Raw genomic sequence first — 17,096 nt, forward strand, 5'->3', positions numbered from 1 at the left:
AGCGCCAAATGTAATCAATCAGCCCATAGCCCTCTTCTCAATGTGAGAACGTCACGTGGAGATACACCCATGCCCAAGCTAGGTGGCCATTTTGTGACTTTTTCCCTCCCTTAAGATTTTTATGAAGCTCATTTTACTCTGATTTCCAATATAAAAATGACCAGAAAAGGAAGAATAGAATATAGTAGGATTGACCTACGGTAACATCTTAAATTTGCCTCATAAGAATAAAGGGGAAAAAGTGAGAGTTAGGGGGGAAAAAGGACTTTATAAAGAGAAGAAAGAAAATTAAATTGCAGGCATGCTCATCATCATCTTATGCTTTGGGCAACTCAGTCCAGTGTTAAAACACTGGATGCTGCCTGTTTAATATCAGAAACATAAAGCCCAGGAATGTAAATTAGTACTAAAACAATACATGAGGAAAAATAAACACCTTAAAATATATTTATTTATCTTTATTTTCTAAAATTTTTATAATGAACACACATTACTAATATAAAAAATGTTTCTAAAAATCTTTAACTTTTGACATGATACAAAGTGGTATAAAATATATCATTAATGTTTTAGAAATGTATACACACAAATTAAAGTAACCATATGTTAGTCAACAGAAAAGGGAAGAAAATAAATTGCTATACATAAATTATCAAGATATAGAACGTCTAAATATCTAGATAGAACAAATTTCTGGTAAAGTCCATACAATAATTGTTGGTTTTTAAACAGGAAAGGATGTCTGAACACACTGAAACCAAGCCTATTTCAGAGTGTTTTTGTACAGTCTTGTCATTTTGTGTTAGATACATACAACCACCTGCTGAAAACAATGAAACAATTTTACGTTTTTGTAAGAATTTAGATTTTATAATGTCTACTACTAGATATCTAAAAATAGTTATGCAATATAAAAAAATGTTGCTTTGCTATTTGTCTAGGAAAGGTATATGCCCAAACGAAAAGTAAATACAAAAAAATTCCTTCGCAGCAATTCAAATGTAACACTTAAACAGTGCAAGAAGCAGGTATCGCTTACATTCCTCTCTAACGTCAAAACATACCCGGATTTTTGTCTGTAACTCCACTTTCCTTCAGATCTTCAGATGCTAGTAACTGCGTAAAACATTTCCTCCCCAGGGATTTTTCTACAGCGGCTATCTAAAAAGTTAAAAACAAAACAAAACAAAAAAAACCACTTTTGGGGAAACTATTGTATTAAAGTAGAAAACTGAACATAATTTGAGAAAGGTTTCTTTATTTTCTAAAAGATCCCATGACATCTATGACATAGTTATAGTCATAGACATATGACATTTAACATTTTTTCCTGTAAATAACTTTCAAAGATACAATCTCTTACCTTATGTTTAGATAAAAGAGGACTGTGGGGAAAAAAAGAGAAAAAAGGAATTAAAAATAAAAATTACAGCAGCAAGATGCTTCCAAACAAATGTCACTGAAAAAAGACTAAAAAAATATTACAGCTTCCCTGGACTCTAATATTAGCACACATTTCCACTGTTGGAACATTACCACTGGTTCACATAAGTTCAAAGTGCAGCTATATCGTGTTCATCTCCTTAGATAGCCAGTTACTATTGAAAACCCCCAAGTAAACTTAAAAATGCTGCGATCCAGAAAAAAAAAAGTTAACCTTTTGCTAATAAGGTATTTGAAGAATATTTCACACGCATGTATATTGAAAATTTTAGTTTGTCGTTATAATCTAAAATAGATTATGGCAGAAGACAATTTGATTGGCATTATCCATGGAAACAGACAGCAAAAAGTTATTTTTAAATACTATATTTTAGGAAATACCCACTTTTAACAGAATGCATATATCCGCCAAAAGGGCATGCATAAAAATGTTCACAGCCATTTTATTTATAATATTCAAAACCCAGAAACAATCCAAATGTCTATTCACAATAGAATGAATAAATAAATTGCTACGCAGTCACATGAGGACTCCACACAGGAATAAAACAGAGCATATTACCGTTACACACGACAGCATTTAACAGACATAATGATGGGCAAGAGAAGCTAGACACAGAAATCTATATTGTGTGATTACATTTATATGAAACTACAGAACAGAGGAATACATACTGTTACAGAACTCAGATACTGGTTACTTTGGGGTGAGTGGGTACTGATGTGACATGAGGGAGCTTTCGGAGGGGCTGGACTGTTCTGTAGGTTGGTCAGAGTGGTAGTTACACAGATATACATGTTTATGCAAACATTCATCAAGCTTGTGCACTTTACTGTATGCATAACTCAAACACATTTTTATATTACAATTTTAAGAGTAATGATTTGGGAGTAATTATCCAAATTTAAAGCATAAAAATGCCAAGCTCAGGTTATGTTCAATAAATATTTGTTTTTAAATAATAAAACATTTGTATCACATTAAAAAATTATTAGTTCCATGGGAAGGGCAGAGAAAAGCATCTGTACTGAATATTTTGAAAGGAAAACAATCCCCTTTACCTATTTTAAAAGATCCCATTATTTTAAAACTCTATGAAGTTGAAAGTGAACCTATTTCACAGGCTAAGAAATTAGGTTATCATGTGGAATCCCTAAAAGTACTGTTTAAAAGGTTCTAAATGGCTAACACAAGAAAACCGTCATCACAAAAGTTGAAGGAACATCACTTCTGAATCTAGAATCATTCAAAGGCTGGTTCTCCAAAGCAATTGGATGCAAAAGCAATTTTCTACTGCATCAGCTAAGCAACAATTACTTGTGCCTGTTCCATGATTAACAAATAGAGTTTTAGTTTAGTCATTGTGATTCTGAGCAAAAAGCAGACAAGGTTAGCAACAGAATGGCGTCTTTCAGCATTCCTGAGGACTTAGGATGCTCACCTCAGATCTGCCCGGTGTAATCATTATCATGCCCCCCCTCACCTTCAGAATTCTAAGTTTTCAAACAATGATTTAAAAGAAAAAACATCTAAGTGTTTTATTATTACTGTAATTTAGTTTTAAAGACCTAGCTCTTTGATACACATAAAGCAATTTAAAATTATTTGGTAAATGAGGTTCATTTTGGTTAATTACTGTGCTGCATGCATTTGCTTTCCAGTATTAGGCTACACTTAAAGATGTGTTTTTACTACAACATACAAACATTAACAAACAACTACAATGAAAAATCCTAATACACATTTTTTTCCATCTGACTCATCTAATTTCTTAACCACAAAGAGTCACAATTAGGAGTTATATTTAAAATTTTCTAATTAGAAGGTACTTTGAACCTATATAAAGTTGACCTTTTACTGAGTTTAGCTTAAGAAACAGATAAAAGCTGAGAAAGGAACCTAATCATTTTATTTTATTTGATTTCTTCAGTTGAAAACATGAACAAAACAAATGAAATGGATTGTGTATTTTATTCAATGCCACAATACTTCAATATTCTATTGCAACTCATTCGAACAAAATACTGCAATACTTACTCTTGATGTGTTGTGCAGAATTTAGTAAGGCGTTCAAAATCTTCACCATTAAATCCTTTTTCTGAATTCCTTACAGATGTAACTGTATGTGGTTGTACAGTTTTCCATTTTGTTTCTAAATTTAAAATATTTGTTACTCACTGAATATTACAAATCATATTTAGGAGTGAAAAACAGTTAACTGGCACCACTGTTTAAGATTAGCATGCAAAATTACCTTCTCAAACAACCCAGAAGTTAACAGTTAGAAATCGCTAAGTGATGACTTTTCAATGTAAGTAAATCTTACCCCAGAGACTAAATTAGCCAGTAGGGCAGGCAAAGGAATCAGAAGAAATGCAAATAATTGCAAGAGTTCTCTTCTTGGCATTGATATGAAGAACAAAAGACAAAGAGAAAGATTTTCTCACAATGACATGGACTTGTGGTAGAAATGCTACTTTCTTTGCAACATTAACTTAGCTGTAGAAACATTGTTTCTGATTTACAAAACCCAGGCAAATATGTTAACTGTTTAGATAGCAACCTGTTAGATTTCTGACGATTCCACATTCTCTGTTAGTCTGTACTCACCCCACTGTTCTTGAATGGAAGAAAGATTTGCGAGCAATTGCTCGTGATACAGTCGTTCAAGCTGAATGAACTTCATTGCTTTCTCATCTGAGTAGAAAATTTGAGGAAAATAGAAATCCAGGCTATTTACACTTAGCCCCATATTTGAAGAATAATGTCCTATATAAATTGAGAAATTTGAAGCTTACCAAAAAATGAGAGGACTCTAAACATTTTTAAGTTTAAACAAATCTTAAATAAGGTTTCTTGATTTCGAAGTAGGTACATTTTAATATAGCATATTATGCAGTAGCTGTCTGGGTTCCATCCTATAAGCAAACAGTAGACACTAAAAGAAAGTTTGAACACTCAAGGAATGCCTGCTTGCTAATACTGTGTTTCCCCGGAAATAAGACCGAGCCGGACCATCAGCTCTAATGCGTCTTTTGGAACAAAAATTAACATAAGGCTGGATCTTATTTTTAATATAAGACCCGGTTTTATATTATGGTAAAATAAAATAAGACCGGGTTTTATATTAATTTTTGCTCCAAAAGACGCATTAGAGCTGATAGTCCGGCTAGGTCTTATTTTTGGGGAAACGTGGTAATATGTCGCTAGCAGCCAATTAATTGTAATTTAATTGGAAATAGGACCAACATAAAATCCTGGAATCTAAGTGTTCCCCCTTTTTTTTCTTTCCTTAAATTACTTTCTGTGAGTCAACTATGCTACCCTCTTGTCAAACTGTGTCTGATTTCAACTTACCTTGATCCTTGACTTATTTCTCACTGAATGCTTTTCTCCCACAAAACCAAAGGGTTACATGCCTAAACAAGGACAGAGCAAAACATTATACGGATCTTTTGTAAAAAATTTAATTAACTTGCCACAGTAATTTTCATAATTTTGTGATTCTCCCTTTTTGTAGATTTTCCTAGCAACTGCGTTCTCCATCTGTTGCACACACTTAGCACCATATGAGGTTGGGATAAATTGTCCAACTGTCTACCTTCCTTTAGGCCATGTTCTAAATGTTGACCCAGAAAGAAGGAAAAGGAAAACTCACTGTTTAGCTTTTTGTCCTTCCCCAGGTCACCCAGACGTTCAGTTCTCTCTCTCATTTGTCGTCTTAAAGATATACCAGGAATCATAAAATCGTCCAGAGAGAAGCAGGGACAATCAATTCCGCTTTCCTCTGCCCATTACTTAAAGTATACCAATGTTTCTCACTTTACTGAACATAAAAATTATCTAAAAAACTTGCTAACATGCAGATTCATGGGTCTGATCTCCAGAAGCTCTGATTCTAGGGCCCATGAATTTGCATTTCTAAGAAGCAACCAGGGATGTTGACAGCTGGTCTGCATGGTACTACACCATACTCATAATTTGGTTTAAAAAATAAAATAAATAAATAAAAAAGAGAGTTCTAGCTTCATTTCCACCAGAATTAGATTTTCCACATAGTAATAAACTGCCATTGTCTGAGGTTGTTACCAGTGTGCTCGGTAGGGTTCATGGCGGTAACTGCTTCTCCCTCAATCTGCCAAGAGGTGTGATGCAAGTTAACACGGTAGAAGGAAAAGAAATCACACGAATGGGGAAAAACAGATGCTTCTGATAAATTCTCTGTAGAGAGCATATAGTGGGCCATCCCTCAAAAAGAAAAGCAAGTTTTTAAGAGGGGAAACTGAAAAACTGAGGGAAGAAATCTCTCCTATACAAGAGTCTGCCGACAGTCTTATTGGACATTTATTTTGTTTATTACGAGTCAAGAATTCAATCTCCTTTCAAGATGTATATTCAACTGTAATAAGACAGTCCTAGATCTGCTATGTGCAATATGCTTGCCAGGCCTTACCATATGAATACTACTTGACTTGCACTTCTGTTTAAAAAAAAAAAAAAAAAAAAAGAAACTCCAATGGATTTTTTAATTGTAATTTTCAGTAACGTGATATGCCCCCTCCTAAACACACAAATATTTAGATTTCGGTAAAATTAGGGCTTATTTATGGAAGGTCGAATTGGGGTGGTCCCAGAGAATTTTTGGAGCGATAGAAATGCCCCATGTCTTGCTTTCTGAGGTGATTACATTGGTGCACAGAACTGTTAAAACCCGTTGAAAACGACAGATCTATACATTTTATGTAAATCTCAATTTTCGAAATGGGCAGTTTTTTTCTTAAGAGGTCTAAGAATTTCTTCCTGTAATTCAGAAAAGGATACAGTCCTCCTCCTGGAAATAGGACTCTGCTATCTGTTGAAAACAAACAAACAAAAAACCCCAGGAAATTAACATTTGGATGAGAAGCCAAATTTGGGAGAAATCAAGACCTTGACACTCTGAAAGTCTCTAATACCAAACTAAGAAAACTCTTTATTTAACTACATTTACCAGTTCAGAAGAAATCTGACTATAGGCACAGGACACATTTGTGAAGTCACTTTTATTAAGCAAAGCAAACAGACATTCTTTGGTCTTCATACAACCTCATTCTGCCTATTCTACTCCAAGGCAAAGCAAACTGTACGGAGGCATTAGCGTTTAGAAGTAAAAAGTCTGAAGAACGAGGAAAATACTACAGAGGCTTATAAAAGTATAACACAGGTAAGAGAATGACTTTGTTTATGGTCAATTAAAAAGTTGAACTATGTCACATGACAGGAGACCTTAAAACGCTACTCATTTCATTTCTGTTTCACAAACTACCTCATGGGACACTGACTTTTGGTTCTGTTTTGATATTACAGAAAAGGCTGGGTCAAGTGCTAAATGTTGAGCAACCATGCTTGGAATATACCAATGTGCTGCAGAGTCTAAAGGGCACTGGGCTGGGGGGAGAGAGGGCACCGAGTCGGGATCTGGTCCCAGTTGCGGCTTATCACGTACCAGATTCATTCTAGGGCACCTTCAAATGTTAAAAAATGCTTCGGTTCTAAAAACTTTGGGATCTTTTATTTAGATCTTTATTTAATGCAGCATTTATAAATAGAACCATAAAACGGAAATTATTTTTTTGAGAGATATCTGCATAAACTGACTTACCATATTTACAATATTTCATATAAGTACTTGACACCCTTAAAACAGTTTCCACTGACTCTTACTAAATTTCTAGTAAAAATAAAAAAACAACAACAAAAAAAACCCCCAGGTGTTTCACTTATAGATTAGTGTCTCCATTTTCCAGGTAGCTGCCAATGCGAAAAGCAGTAAGTTCTTTGTCAAAGCTATAAAAGAGCAATAAAAAAGGAATAGCGTTTCCAAATCCCACAGTGGAAACAGCATATGTTTTAAAAAAAATATATGCCTAGTTTAAATTTATTTTACAGATATAATACTCTTCCATGAGCAATACAGACAACTGGACTCAATCAGCTTTTTTGTACATTTTTAAAGTTTGATTCCATACTTGTCTTCTACTATGAGGACTTTACAAAGGACAAGTTGCTTTTCAAGACTCTGTCTTTTATCAGCTCTTTGTTCTAATATCATAGCACTAGTTTGAACCAAATCAAAATGTCACTATTCAACCTTTTCTTTTTTTAACCAACAAAATGAGAATTCCACATACTACAGCAACCAGTAGTAGTAGTATGCTGCTAAATGTTTAACAATCAGCTCTAGAGTGTTGGGGAGAGCCTTGATTTGTAGCATTTGCTCATTTTTATGGTGTCAATGTCACCATCATGGCTGATTTCAAGCTATTAATAACAACATGGACATCACTGAAGATGGTTCTCACGCGCTGGTATACTCGCAGGCTAGAGCACACCACCGGGTTACATCTAATAGAAAGCAGTGATCACATTTCACCCACAAACTTCCAGTGAGAAATCTATGGCATGGCACACATTTCTCTACCATACATAACATGAGATACAGTTTTAGGTTGGTTGCCCATCACGATAATTGCCTAGCTCTTCAAAGCCACTGTCCTTTCCCTTTTGTGTTTGTACATCACAGACACAAAGTTATTATAAGTAGCTCTTACTTAAGAAGTATTTTTGGGGGTCCATACCTGTTTGGAACCAGATTATCTGGCACTACAGAAATATAAATTTCAATCAGAATTCAGTTCTGTGGCAGTTCCAATACCGTGAAAGAACGGGTCATGAAACCCAATGCCTCAAAAGCAAAAGGTATTTCCAGGTGAAAGGACAGCTTGAAAAATAAATATACAGGGCATTTCCCCTATAGAAACCTAACCCTGGGAAGTCTAGCAGGACGAGAGAAGATGTGATTTTCTTTGATGTCTCATGTGTCCAAATCGGGGAGGTGGCCTGGTAGAGCAGAAAGAAGGTGGGTTTGGAGGTCAATATCCCGAAAGCACGTTCTAGTCCAAGCTCTGCCATTACCAGCTGTGTGACCTTGGATGTGTCATTTCATGGCTCAAAACAAGGACAATAATACCCACAGCCCCATGAGACAAAGCTGCTGTAAGGATTAAGTGAGAGTGTGTACTCAGCATAATGCCCAGAACATAGCAGTAGGTGCCTGAAATGGTTTTTGAGTCTGACCCGGAAGTGCAAGAAGCAAAGTTAGAACTCATCCCTCTCCATGTCCACTGTCATCACCGTAACCTGGATGCTTTCTCACCTGATGCTTGAATTATAAATGTCTTCTTTTAGTTCCTATTTTTATCAAAATTCTGAATATATATGGTTTAAGGAGTCAAATAGTTCCCTAAGGTGAGTATAGGGCCCCTGTTGCCCTATACCTCTTTCTTCAGGAGCAAGCACTTAGATTTATTCACCTGTTGTTGTTTTTTAAACTTCTATTTCTCTAAACATTACGCTTATATTTGCTATTTCTTGATTTTTTCAGTTTTAGTAGACGATGAGGATTGAGTCCTTTGATTCTTCCCTACCCCAATCTTACAAATACAAACACTTTCTCTCAGATACTCACCCATCCCACAGTGTTATATTGTAGTCGTGGGTAGATAAATATTTAATGTTTACTTTACTATGAGCCAAACTTTTTTTTCCTTCCGTGAAAACTCTGTGTGTTCCCTGGAGTTACTTTTTTCCTTTTCCTTTTTTTTTTTTTTGCAGTTTTCCATGCATTTCTCACTTGTATAACTCCAAACACTCCATCAAGAGCCTAAATATCTCAATATATTCAGACACGTCAAGTATTTAGTAACAGAAAAAGGATAGAATAGTCTCTCTTCAGACTCTCTGGTCTGCTCTAAACAGGACTGGCTACCCTCTCCTTGGTGTACAGCTGTCATCTCAGAATCTCCCTTCACCTGGGAATTCCCTTCACCTCTCTCCTGGGTAACATTCCCAGTTTCCTGTATCGCACATCTTCCTATTTCTTGGTTTACTCCCTTGTTTGGATGGACTGTATCCTCTAGTGGTTTTATGAGAAAGGGTAGAAAGGAGATACCAAAGTCCCTGAATGTCCTTGGCATATCTGAGGAAGTGACAGGAGGCCAGCATGCCTGGGAAGGAAGGAATGAATAAGGAGAGTTGTAGGAATTAAGGTCTAAGAGGTAACAGCCAGATCACGTAAGTCTCGTAGGCCATGGTAAGGATTTTGGTTTCTATTCTGAATGAGAAGAGAAGCCACTAGAGGGATTTGAGCAGAGAAGTGACGTGATCTGACTTCAGTTTCACTTGGATCGCAGGGACTGCTGTGTAGAAGAGAAAAACGCAATGGAAGTCAGAATGAAGGCAGGGAGGTGACCATGGTGAGGACTTGACTGCAAGAATCCAGGTGAGATTCGATGGTGTCTTGTGCTGAGATGGCAGCAGTGAAGGAGGGAAGAAGAGAGCAGATTCTGGACATATTTTGAAGTGGATCTGCAGGACTTGCTGATCGGATTTGGATGTGGGGGAAAGTGAGTAAAGGATGACTTCCAAGCATCTGGTCTCAGCAACCGGACGGATGGAGCTGCCACGTAACAAAGGGAAGACTGGAAAAGCCGCGGTTTTAGAAGAAAAATAAAAGTTTCATTTTAAACACCTTAAATTTCAAATGCCCATTAGACATTTGGGGAAGCTGGATATTTAATTCAGAACTGAATTCGGAAGCACTCCAATGTTTAAACATTACTAACGTTTGGAGGGACTCAACAAATAAGCCAGAGAAGGCATGGCCAGTGAGTTAAGAGGTAAAAACCAAGAATGAGGGGTCCCAAAAGGCCAATGAAGTAAAAGCTTCAAAATGGAGTAGGTGATCAACTTGTCAGAGCTTCTAATGGCTCCAGTAAGATGAAAACTCAGGACTGACCACTGGATTGGACAACACTGTGGTCTCTCGTGGCCTTTACAGTACAATTTTGGTGGAGCAGTGGGGACAAAAGCCAGACTACAACGAGTTCAAGAAAGAACTGGGTATGGAATATTACTTAAATAGAATTCTTTCCCCAAATGTTTTAACGTGAATCAAATCATGGAGAAATAACCAGACAAATCCTAATTATAGGACATTCTACTAGAATTCCTGGGCTCTTCGTGTCAATGATATGAAAGAAAAAAATTTTTTTTTAATTAAAAAAGCTACAGGATTGCTCTGGATTATGAAAGACTAAAGAATCTTGACAACCAAATTCAGTATGTCCTCCTTCACTGGATCCTGGATTGGGGGGAAACTAGTTACAATGAACATTTGTGGAAAAACTTGAGGTTAACCTAACTGTAGGCTGTATATTAAATAATACTGTATGGATGTCAAATTTCTTGGGGTTGATAATGGCATTGCAGGCTATGTTCTTGGGAAATACACGTGCAAGTATTTAGGAATAAAGTGACACAATGCCTGAAAATTACTTAAAAATGTTTCCGGAGAAAATATGTGTGCATGCGTGTTGGCGGGTATGTGTGTATGTGTGCAAATTTGTGGCAAAACGTCAACAACTGGAGAATCCAGGTGGAAGACACAGTGTGAGGTGCTAGGAATTACTGAAATGAATAAAACATCATTGCATTTCTCCCTGATTTGTGTCTCTCTTGGGAGGTGAGAGAATAGTTTGTATTCCTGGGCCGAGGGGGATAGCCATGAGCTGGCTTTGCGGCCGTGATGTCTTAGTTTACTGCAGGCTTCACCATGTCTTTGCTGAGCCCCGAGTCTTCATGTCTAACAAGCAATCTCTGACTTAGTGACAGTGAGAGTATAGTGATAATGTGTAACATTTATTTGGTTTTTCCTGTGTACCCAGCACTATGTTAAATGCTATTACCTGCATTTATCTCATTTAACCCTCTATAACTTTACAGAAGAAGAAACTGAAAGCCACTTAGCTTGTCAGTGGTAGAACCAAAGCCCATACTTTTAAACCACTGCTACACTCTCTAGGTTGTTTGGAGGCTGAAATAACAATAAGTGTGAATACACTTTGCAAAGTCAAGCCACTAAACAAATACAAGGAGGGCTGAAAGATTAGAAAGCTGCCTTCGTGTTGGTGCTTCTCAACTCTGGCCAGTTAGGAACACGTTAGATAGAGGTCAAAAAGCAGCACCTATTTTCTCAAAGGCACCCTTCAAGTCCACAAAGGAGGTAAATATAAATCTGTAAGAATATACATTTTCCTGCCTTGGGACAAAAGTTATTTTACTTTCTAAAAACTAAAAATTACTCACTACTCATTGCAAAAGTTAAAATGAAACAGAAGTAAATGAAATAAAAAGTAAAGCCTTTTCCATTCCCATATGCCAGTTATTTTCATTTTCAGGAAAAGCAAAACACAGCTCATAAATATCTTCATTTTTTTCTGAGTTGGCTCTTTATAAAAAAGCTTCCTCATCACTTGTCCTAAGGGCCTCTCACTCTCTCCATCTTCTAAGTTACCCGCCCAATGATCAGAAGAGTTATTTTTCTAAAATTCAAATTTGAGTGTGCATTCCCATAATTAAAAACTCTCAGCTCTTGAAAGGAAGGCCTTACTATCCCCAGCTATCCAATCTCATTTCCAAAATCTTTTCCATCGTAATCTCCAACAATATCCCAGCCACGCCTTTGCACAGGCTGATCTCTCTTGCGGTGCCAGCTTGCTGTGTTCATCTAATGAGCCCTGCACATCCTGCAGAATCCCAGCTCGAGAGTCATCTTCTTTGGACCTACTGCAGACAGGACCAAATTGACGAAGCATTTTGTGCTTCTGCTGCACCTTATACATGTGTTCCGTTACACTTAATACAGACTTCCACAATCATTGGTCTACGTAACTGTTTCTCCCATTCCATAAGGGCTCTCTTAAGGACAGATCTTGCCACGTAATTGTTGCTTCCCTAGCGTCCAGCAGTGTTTTTAGCACCTAGGTGGTGCTTACTAAGCACATGCTACACTGACTCTTATTTGCACACAGCTTATTCATTAAATAAAAGAAGTCAGCAACTGTTTGAATGAGAGAGTACTATCCAAGGCCAGAGTGTGGCCACCAGTCAGTACTACGCACATTTCCCATCAGCCACTGATCCAGGGGCATCGTCTCCTGGGCTCACCAATGACAGATGGGATAGCATCAATGACAGAGAATTGGATTTCGGGTTATTGCCAACTCTGGTTCCAGAATGTGAGTGAGGCCAGAAGTGAAGGGTTTCACGTCCTACCTGATGAAGGCAAAGAGGAAGGGCTGTTGAGTCCAACTCCTCCACTTCACCTCGGATGAGTGAGAACAGAGACTGCAGAGCCAGCTGCGGGGCTTCTGGCGGGTCGTTGGCGTTCACTTCAGGAGACGCTCCATCACCAACAGCACGTGCAGCTGCACTTACTACATTTTCTTGCATTAAAGGTGGGGAATCTCCTGAAGAAAGCCCTTTAAGAAGTAAACAAAATGTCTATGTTAGAACAAATTTTCATCATGGTGAATACCTTAAAACAATTATTCCTGATAATCATAAAATTTTCAAATAAAACTAGTTATACAAAAAAACAAAACAAAAAACAGCAGAAACCACAAATTATTGTCCTGCTTAACATTATGATGATACCTGAATGCTCGTATTAGCACACACATAAACCTTTTTTGTGTGTGTGTGCAGAATTAAGAATATTAAAAAAGATCTAAAGAAAAGTAGGCAGGTTAAAACTTGACCAAAAACTTGATTCTCCCCAAGGAAAAAAAGGATTAGGTACAATTTGAAGTCCTGGCTTGCCCCAAATACGTAGAGCTGAATAGGAAGATAAATGTGTTGATCATATGAAATGGCTAAAGAAGTTAAACCTTTCTCTTTAAACTCTGGTCTGATAACTTTAGAACTACTTCTGGGTCCCAGAAGAGCAGGAATTCAGATGCCAGAGCTAATGGCCACTGAAAATTTTTTTTCTAATAAAAAGTTAAGTAACACAAACTTCTAAAAAAAAAAAAAAATCCCAAATGAATAACTGCTTGGCCCACAGCTCCTGAAATGATGCACAAAATTTAAAACATTTAATCGTTACATATTATAACTTCACCCTTCACTGAAAACTCAGTATCAGTTCTAATTTTCGTATCCAAAGTGAATAGACTGCCTGCGTGCGTGCGTACGTCCCTTCAGCTGGTCTGCCTCCGAGGCTCTTTCTCAGTAGTGTGTGTGCACTGTGACTGAGGCTGCCTTCCCAGCCCTTTAGAGTGTGTCTGGAACCCTGTCTTCTACCGCCTTCCAAATAAACCCACTGCTCTCGCCACACCGGTCAATTCTTCATCTCTCTAACACACACTCTGTGCCTTTCTGGGCAATTACAGATTCTAACAGTTGGAATATGTTCCTCTCATCTATGCCTATTTATGTTCTACCCTAACGAATCCATGTATTTCCCTATAACATGGGCCTGAAGTAAATTTATTTCCCTCCAATTATGGCCTTACATTATGTTGTGTTGCACTATAGTAATTGGTGTAATGGCTCATCTTTATTAGATCATAACTCCTGAAGCAGAGGGATTAATTTATCTACCATGTATCCCAATTATATACAGCAGTGCCTTCAGCATTAAAATTTCAAGTCCTGTGCTTTAAAAAAAAAAAAGAAAAAGAAAAATCACCTATCGTGATTCCTTACATTTTCCTGCTAAATCCATTTTCTAAGTAATTTTAATAATTAATGTTATGCATAAGCACAATTTATAAACAAGCAACATGCTAGTAAATATAATTATGTAGCCAACAAAAAATTTCAATAGGAAGAATATTAATCATAAAACATAACCAACAGAAGTCCCCAAACCCCATACAGAAGTCTAAGGACTCCAAAAGCAACAGAAGGCTAATGCAACAATCAGAAAGACTATAGTACTTTAATTACCAAGGGTGGGGAGGGGATGGAAAATATGAACTAGGCTCAGATGGGTCATTCTAGATGGGTTAAGAGGTCAGGGAAACTTGCAAGACTCATACTACAAAAGGATTATCTCTTGGGGCTTGAAGATCATGAGCTTCAAAGATGACTAAAATAAAAAAACTGGCTTACCTCGTGAGATAACATTCCTTGCTAGGACAAGTAGTATGAAACAAAGAGCACTGGAATAGGAGCAAGACAGTTCAGTTCTGTCATTTTCTAAATGACCTTGGATTAGACATTTTATTTTCTGTACTAGAGTTTCCTCACCTTTAAGATGAAGGGATTGGCTAGATCTCAAGTCCCTCCTAGATCTGACCACCTCAAACATTCAAAATCTCCAGAGCAATTCTGGTATTTAAGAAATGTAGACAGGATGGCCCCAGCCTCCAGGGCAGTTCTGATGGATGCAGGTTCCTGGCCTTCCCCAAAGCCACGCCAAACCTTGCAGACCCAGCCTCCAGATCGGCACTCATGGCCCCAGGCTCCAAGTTCACTCCAGCTCAGGCCACCCCTGCTGACCCAGGCTCCAGGCTCATGGGTTCAGCAGGACCACCCCAGTGGTTCCAAAAACCTGGCTGGCCCCTAAGAACCCAGGCACCACGATGGCCCCTATGGACCAAAGCACCAGGCCGAACCACCTATTGACCCAGGCACTAGACTTACCTGTTGAAGGAGTCCAGCACCAAGCCTGTCCACGTATACCACCAGATGGAACACCCAGACAGGCAGACTGGTGAAACTTTCTCTTCCCACGCCATTCTGTAAACACTACCTCAAATACGCAACCACCACCTCAAATACGCAAACACCAGTGCAAGGCCACGTGGATCACAAATGATCAAGGAAACATAACACCTCTAAAGGAAACTAATAAAGCTCTAAAAACGACCCTAAAGACATGGAGCTCTATGAACTCTTTAAAAAAGATTTCAGAATAACCCTCTTAAAAAATTCAGTGGACAACATGGATGGATCTTGAGAATATAATGCTAAGTGAAATAAGTCAGACAGAAAAAGCAGAGAACCATATGATTTCACTGATATGTGGTATATAAACCAAAAACAACAAAAGAACAAGACAAACAAATGAGAAACAAAAATTCATAGACACAGACAATAGTTTAGTGGTTACCAGAGGGTAAGGGGGATCAAATATATGGTGATGGAAGGAGAACTGATTCTGGGTGGTGAACACACAATGGGATTTATAGATGATGTAATACAGAATTGTATACCTGAAATCTACGTAATTTTACTAACAAATGTCACCCCAATAAATTAAAAAAAAAAGTGAAAAAAAATTCAGTGAACTAAGAAAACAAATTAATGAAATTAGGAAAGCAATATGTGAACAAAATGAGAAGTTCAACAAAAAAATTAAACTGCTAAAAAAAACCCAAACAAACAGAAATCCTAGACTTGAAGAATATATTGACTGAACTGAAGAATTCAATAGTCAACAGCAGACTCAATCAAGCAAAAGAATCAGTGAACTCAAAGATGGATCATTTGAAATTACCCAATCAGAAGGCCAAAAAGAAAAAAAAGAATGAAACGGCGCAGAGAAAGCTCATGGAACTATGGGGTTCAATTAAGAGAAACAACTTACATATTACTGGAGTCCCAGAAGGAGAAAGGAGAAAGGGGCAGAAAGCAAACTTAAAAACTGAGAAATATCCAGATCTGGGGGAGAGATTTTGACATCCACGTTCATGAAGCTTATAGATTCCCCCAAAGCTTCAACCTAAAAGATACATTATAATAAAGCTATTTAAAATCAAAGAAATAGAATTTTAAAAGTAGCAAGAGAGAAAGAAATCCTCCCATACAAGAAAACCCCCATAAAGCTACCAATGGATTTCTCAGCAGAAATTTTGCAGGCAGGAGAGAGTGGGATAATGTGTTCAAAGTGCTGGAAGGAAAAAACTGCCAACCAAGAACACTTCACCCAGCTAAGTTGTCCAAAAAACAAAAACAAAACAAAAAAAACCCCCAAACCCCCACAGCACTACAAAGGTAAGAATATAATCAAATTCAGAAGACTCTAATACAGTAATGGTAGTATGTAAATAACTTTTAATTCTGGAATGAAAGTTAAAAGACAAAAGTATTAAAAATAAGTATAGCTACAATAAAGTACACCCTGATAGCAGAGCCAAGGACACTATTAAAGAAGAAAACTGTAGACCAATATTTCTTATAAATGCAAAAATGCTCACCAAAATACTAGCAAACCACATTCAGCAGCATATTAAAATGATCATACACTACAACCAAGTTGGATTTATCCCAGGAACTCAAGGGTGGTTCAACATAAGAAAATCAATCAATGTAACACACTGCATTAACAGAATGAAGAAAAATCCTACACCATCACCTCAGTTAATACATAAAAAACATTTGAGAAAATCCAACACCCTAGATAACTGACCCTTTGATTGTTTGCCTTTCCCTTACCAAGCTTTAATTCCCACTCTAATGTTTTAAATTCACCAATAAACAGTGAACCTGTAAAACCTAAGGCACTCTACCCTTGACCCCAATAAAGGCAGAGCCACCCCCCTCCTCAAGACCTTGCCGTGTGGTCCCAGGTGTGCCGTGTATCCTCCAGGACCTGTAAGTAATAAACCTTTTTATTTCAAAGATCACTGATGGTTGCTGCTGAGATGTGCTTTGCCGTCGTAATAAGAACCACAAGGGCTGCCCATCACACCTCCTGGCTGTGTTCCGAGAAACATCCATGTGGGCTCGCCTCAAGCAGTACGAGCCCAGGTGAGAGACCCCA

General features: G+C 37.5%; 1 protein-coding gene across 2 annotated transcripts in view; it reads right to left on the minus strand.

The window, feature by feature from the left end:
• CNST (consortin, connexin sorting protein) overlaps positions 1-17,096 on the minus strand; it is a 77,926-nt gene that overhangs the window by 22,010 nt on the left and 38,820 nt on the right. For both annotated transcript variants that reach the window (XM_081039029.1, XM_081039028.1), the window contains exons 3-8: positions 12,599-12,804; positions 6,266-6,296; positions 4,055-4,141; positions 3,482-3,596; positions 1,364-1,385; positions 1,065-1,161 (exon numbers count right to left, since the gene is read on the minus strand). In XM_081039029.1, coding sequence (XP_080895155.1) covers positions 1,065-1,161; positions 1,364-1,385; positions 3,482-3,596; positions 4,055-4,141; positions 6,266-6,296; positions 12,599-12,804 — 558 coding nt within the window. The remainder of the gene's footprint in view (positions 1-1,064; positions 1,162-1,363; positions 1,386-3,481; positions 3,597-4,054; positions 4,142-6,265; positions 6,297-12,598; positions 12,805-17,096) is intronic.

Source organism: Rhinolophus hipposideros (assembly GCF_964194185.1).
Source record: "Rhinolophus hipposideros genome assembly, chromosome: 26".
In the NCBI taxonomy this organism is placed as follows: Eukaryota; Metazoa; Chordata; class Mammalia; order Chiroptera; family Rhinolophidae; genus Rhinolophus; species Rhinolophus hipposideros.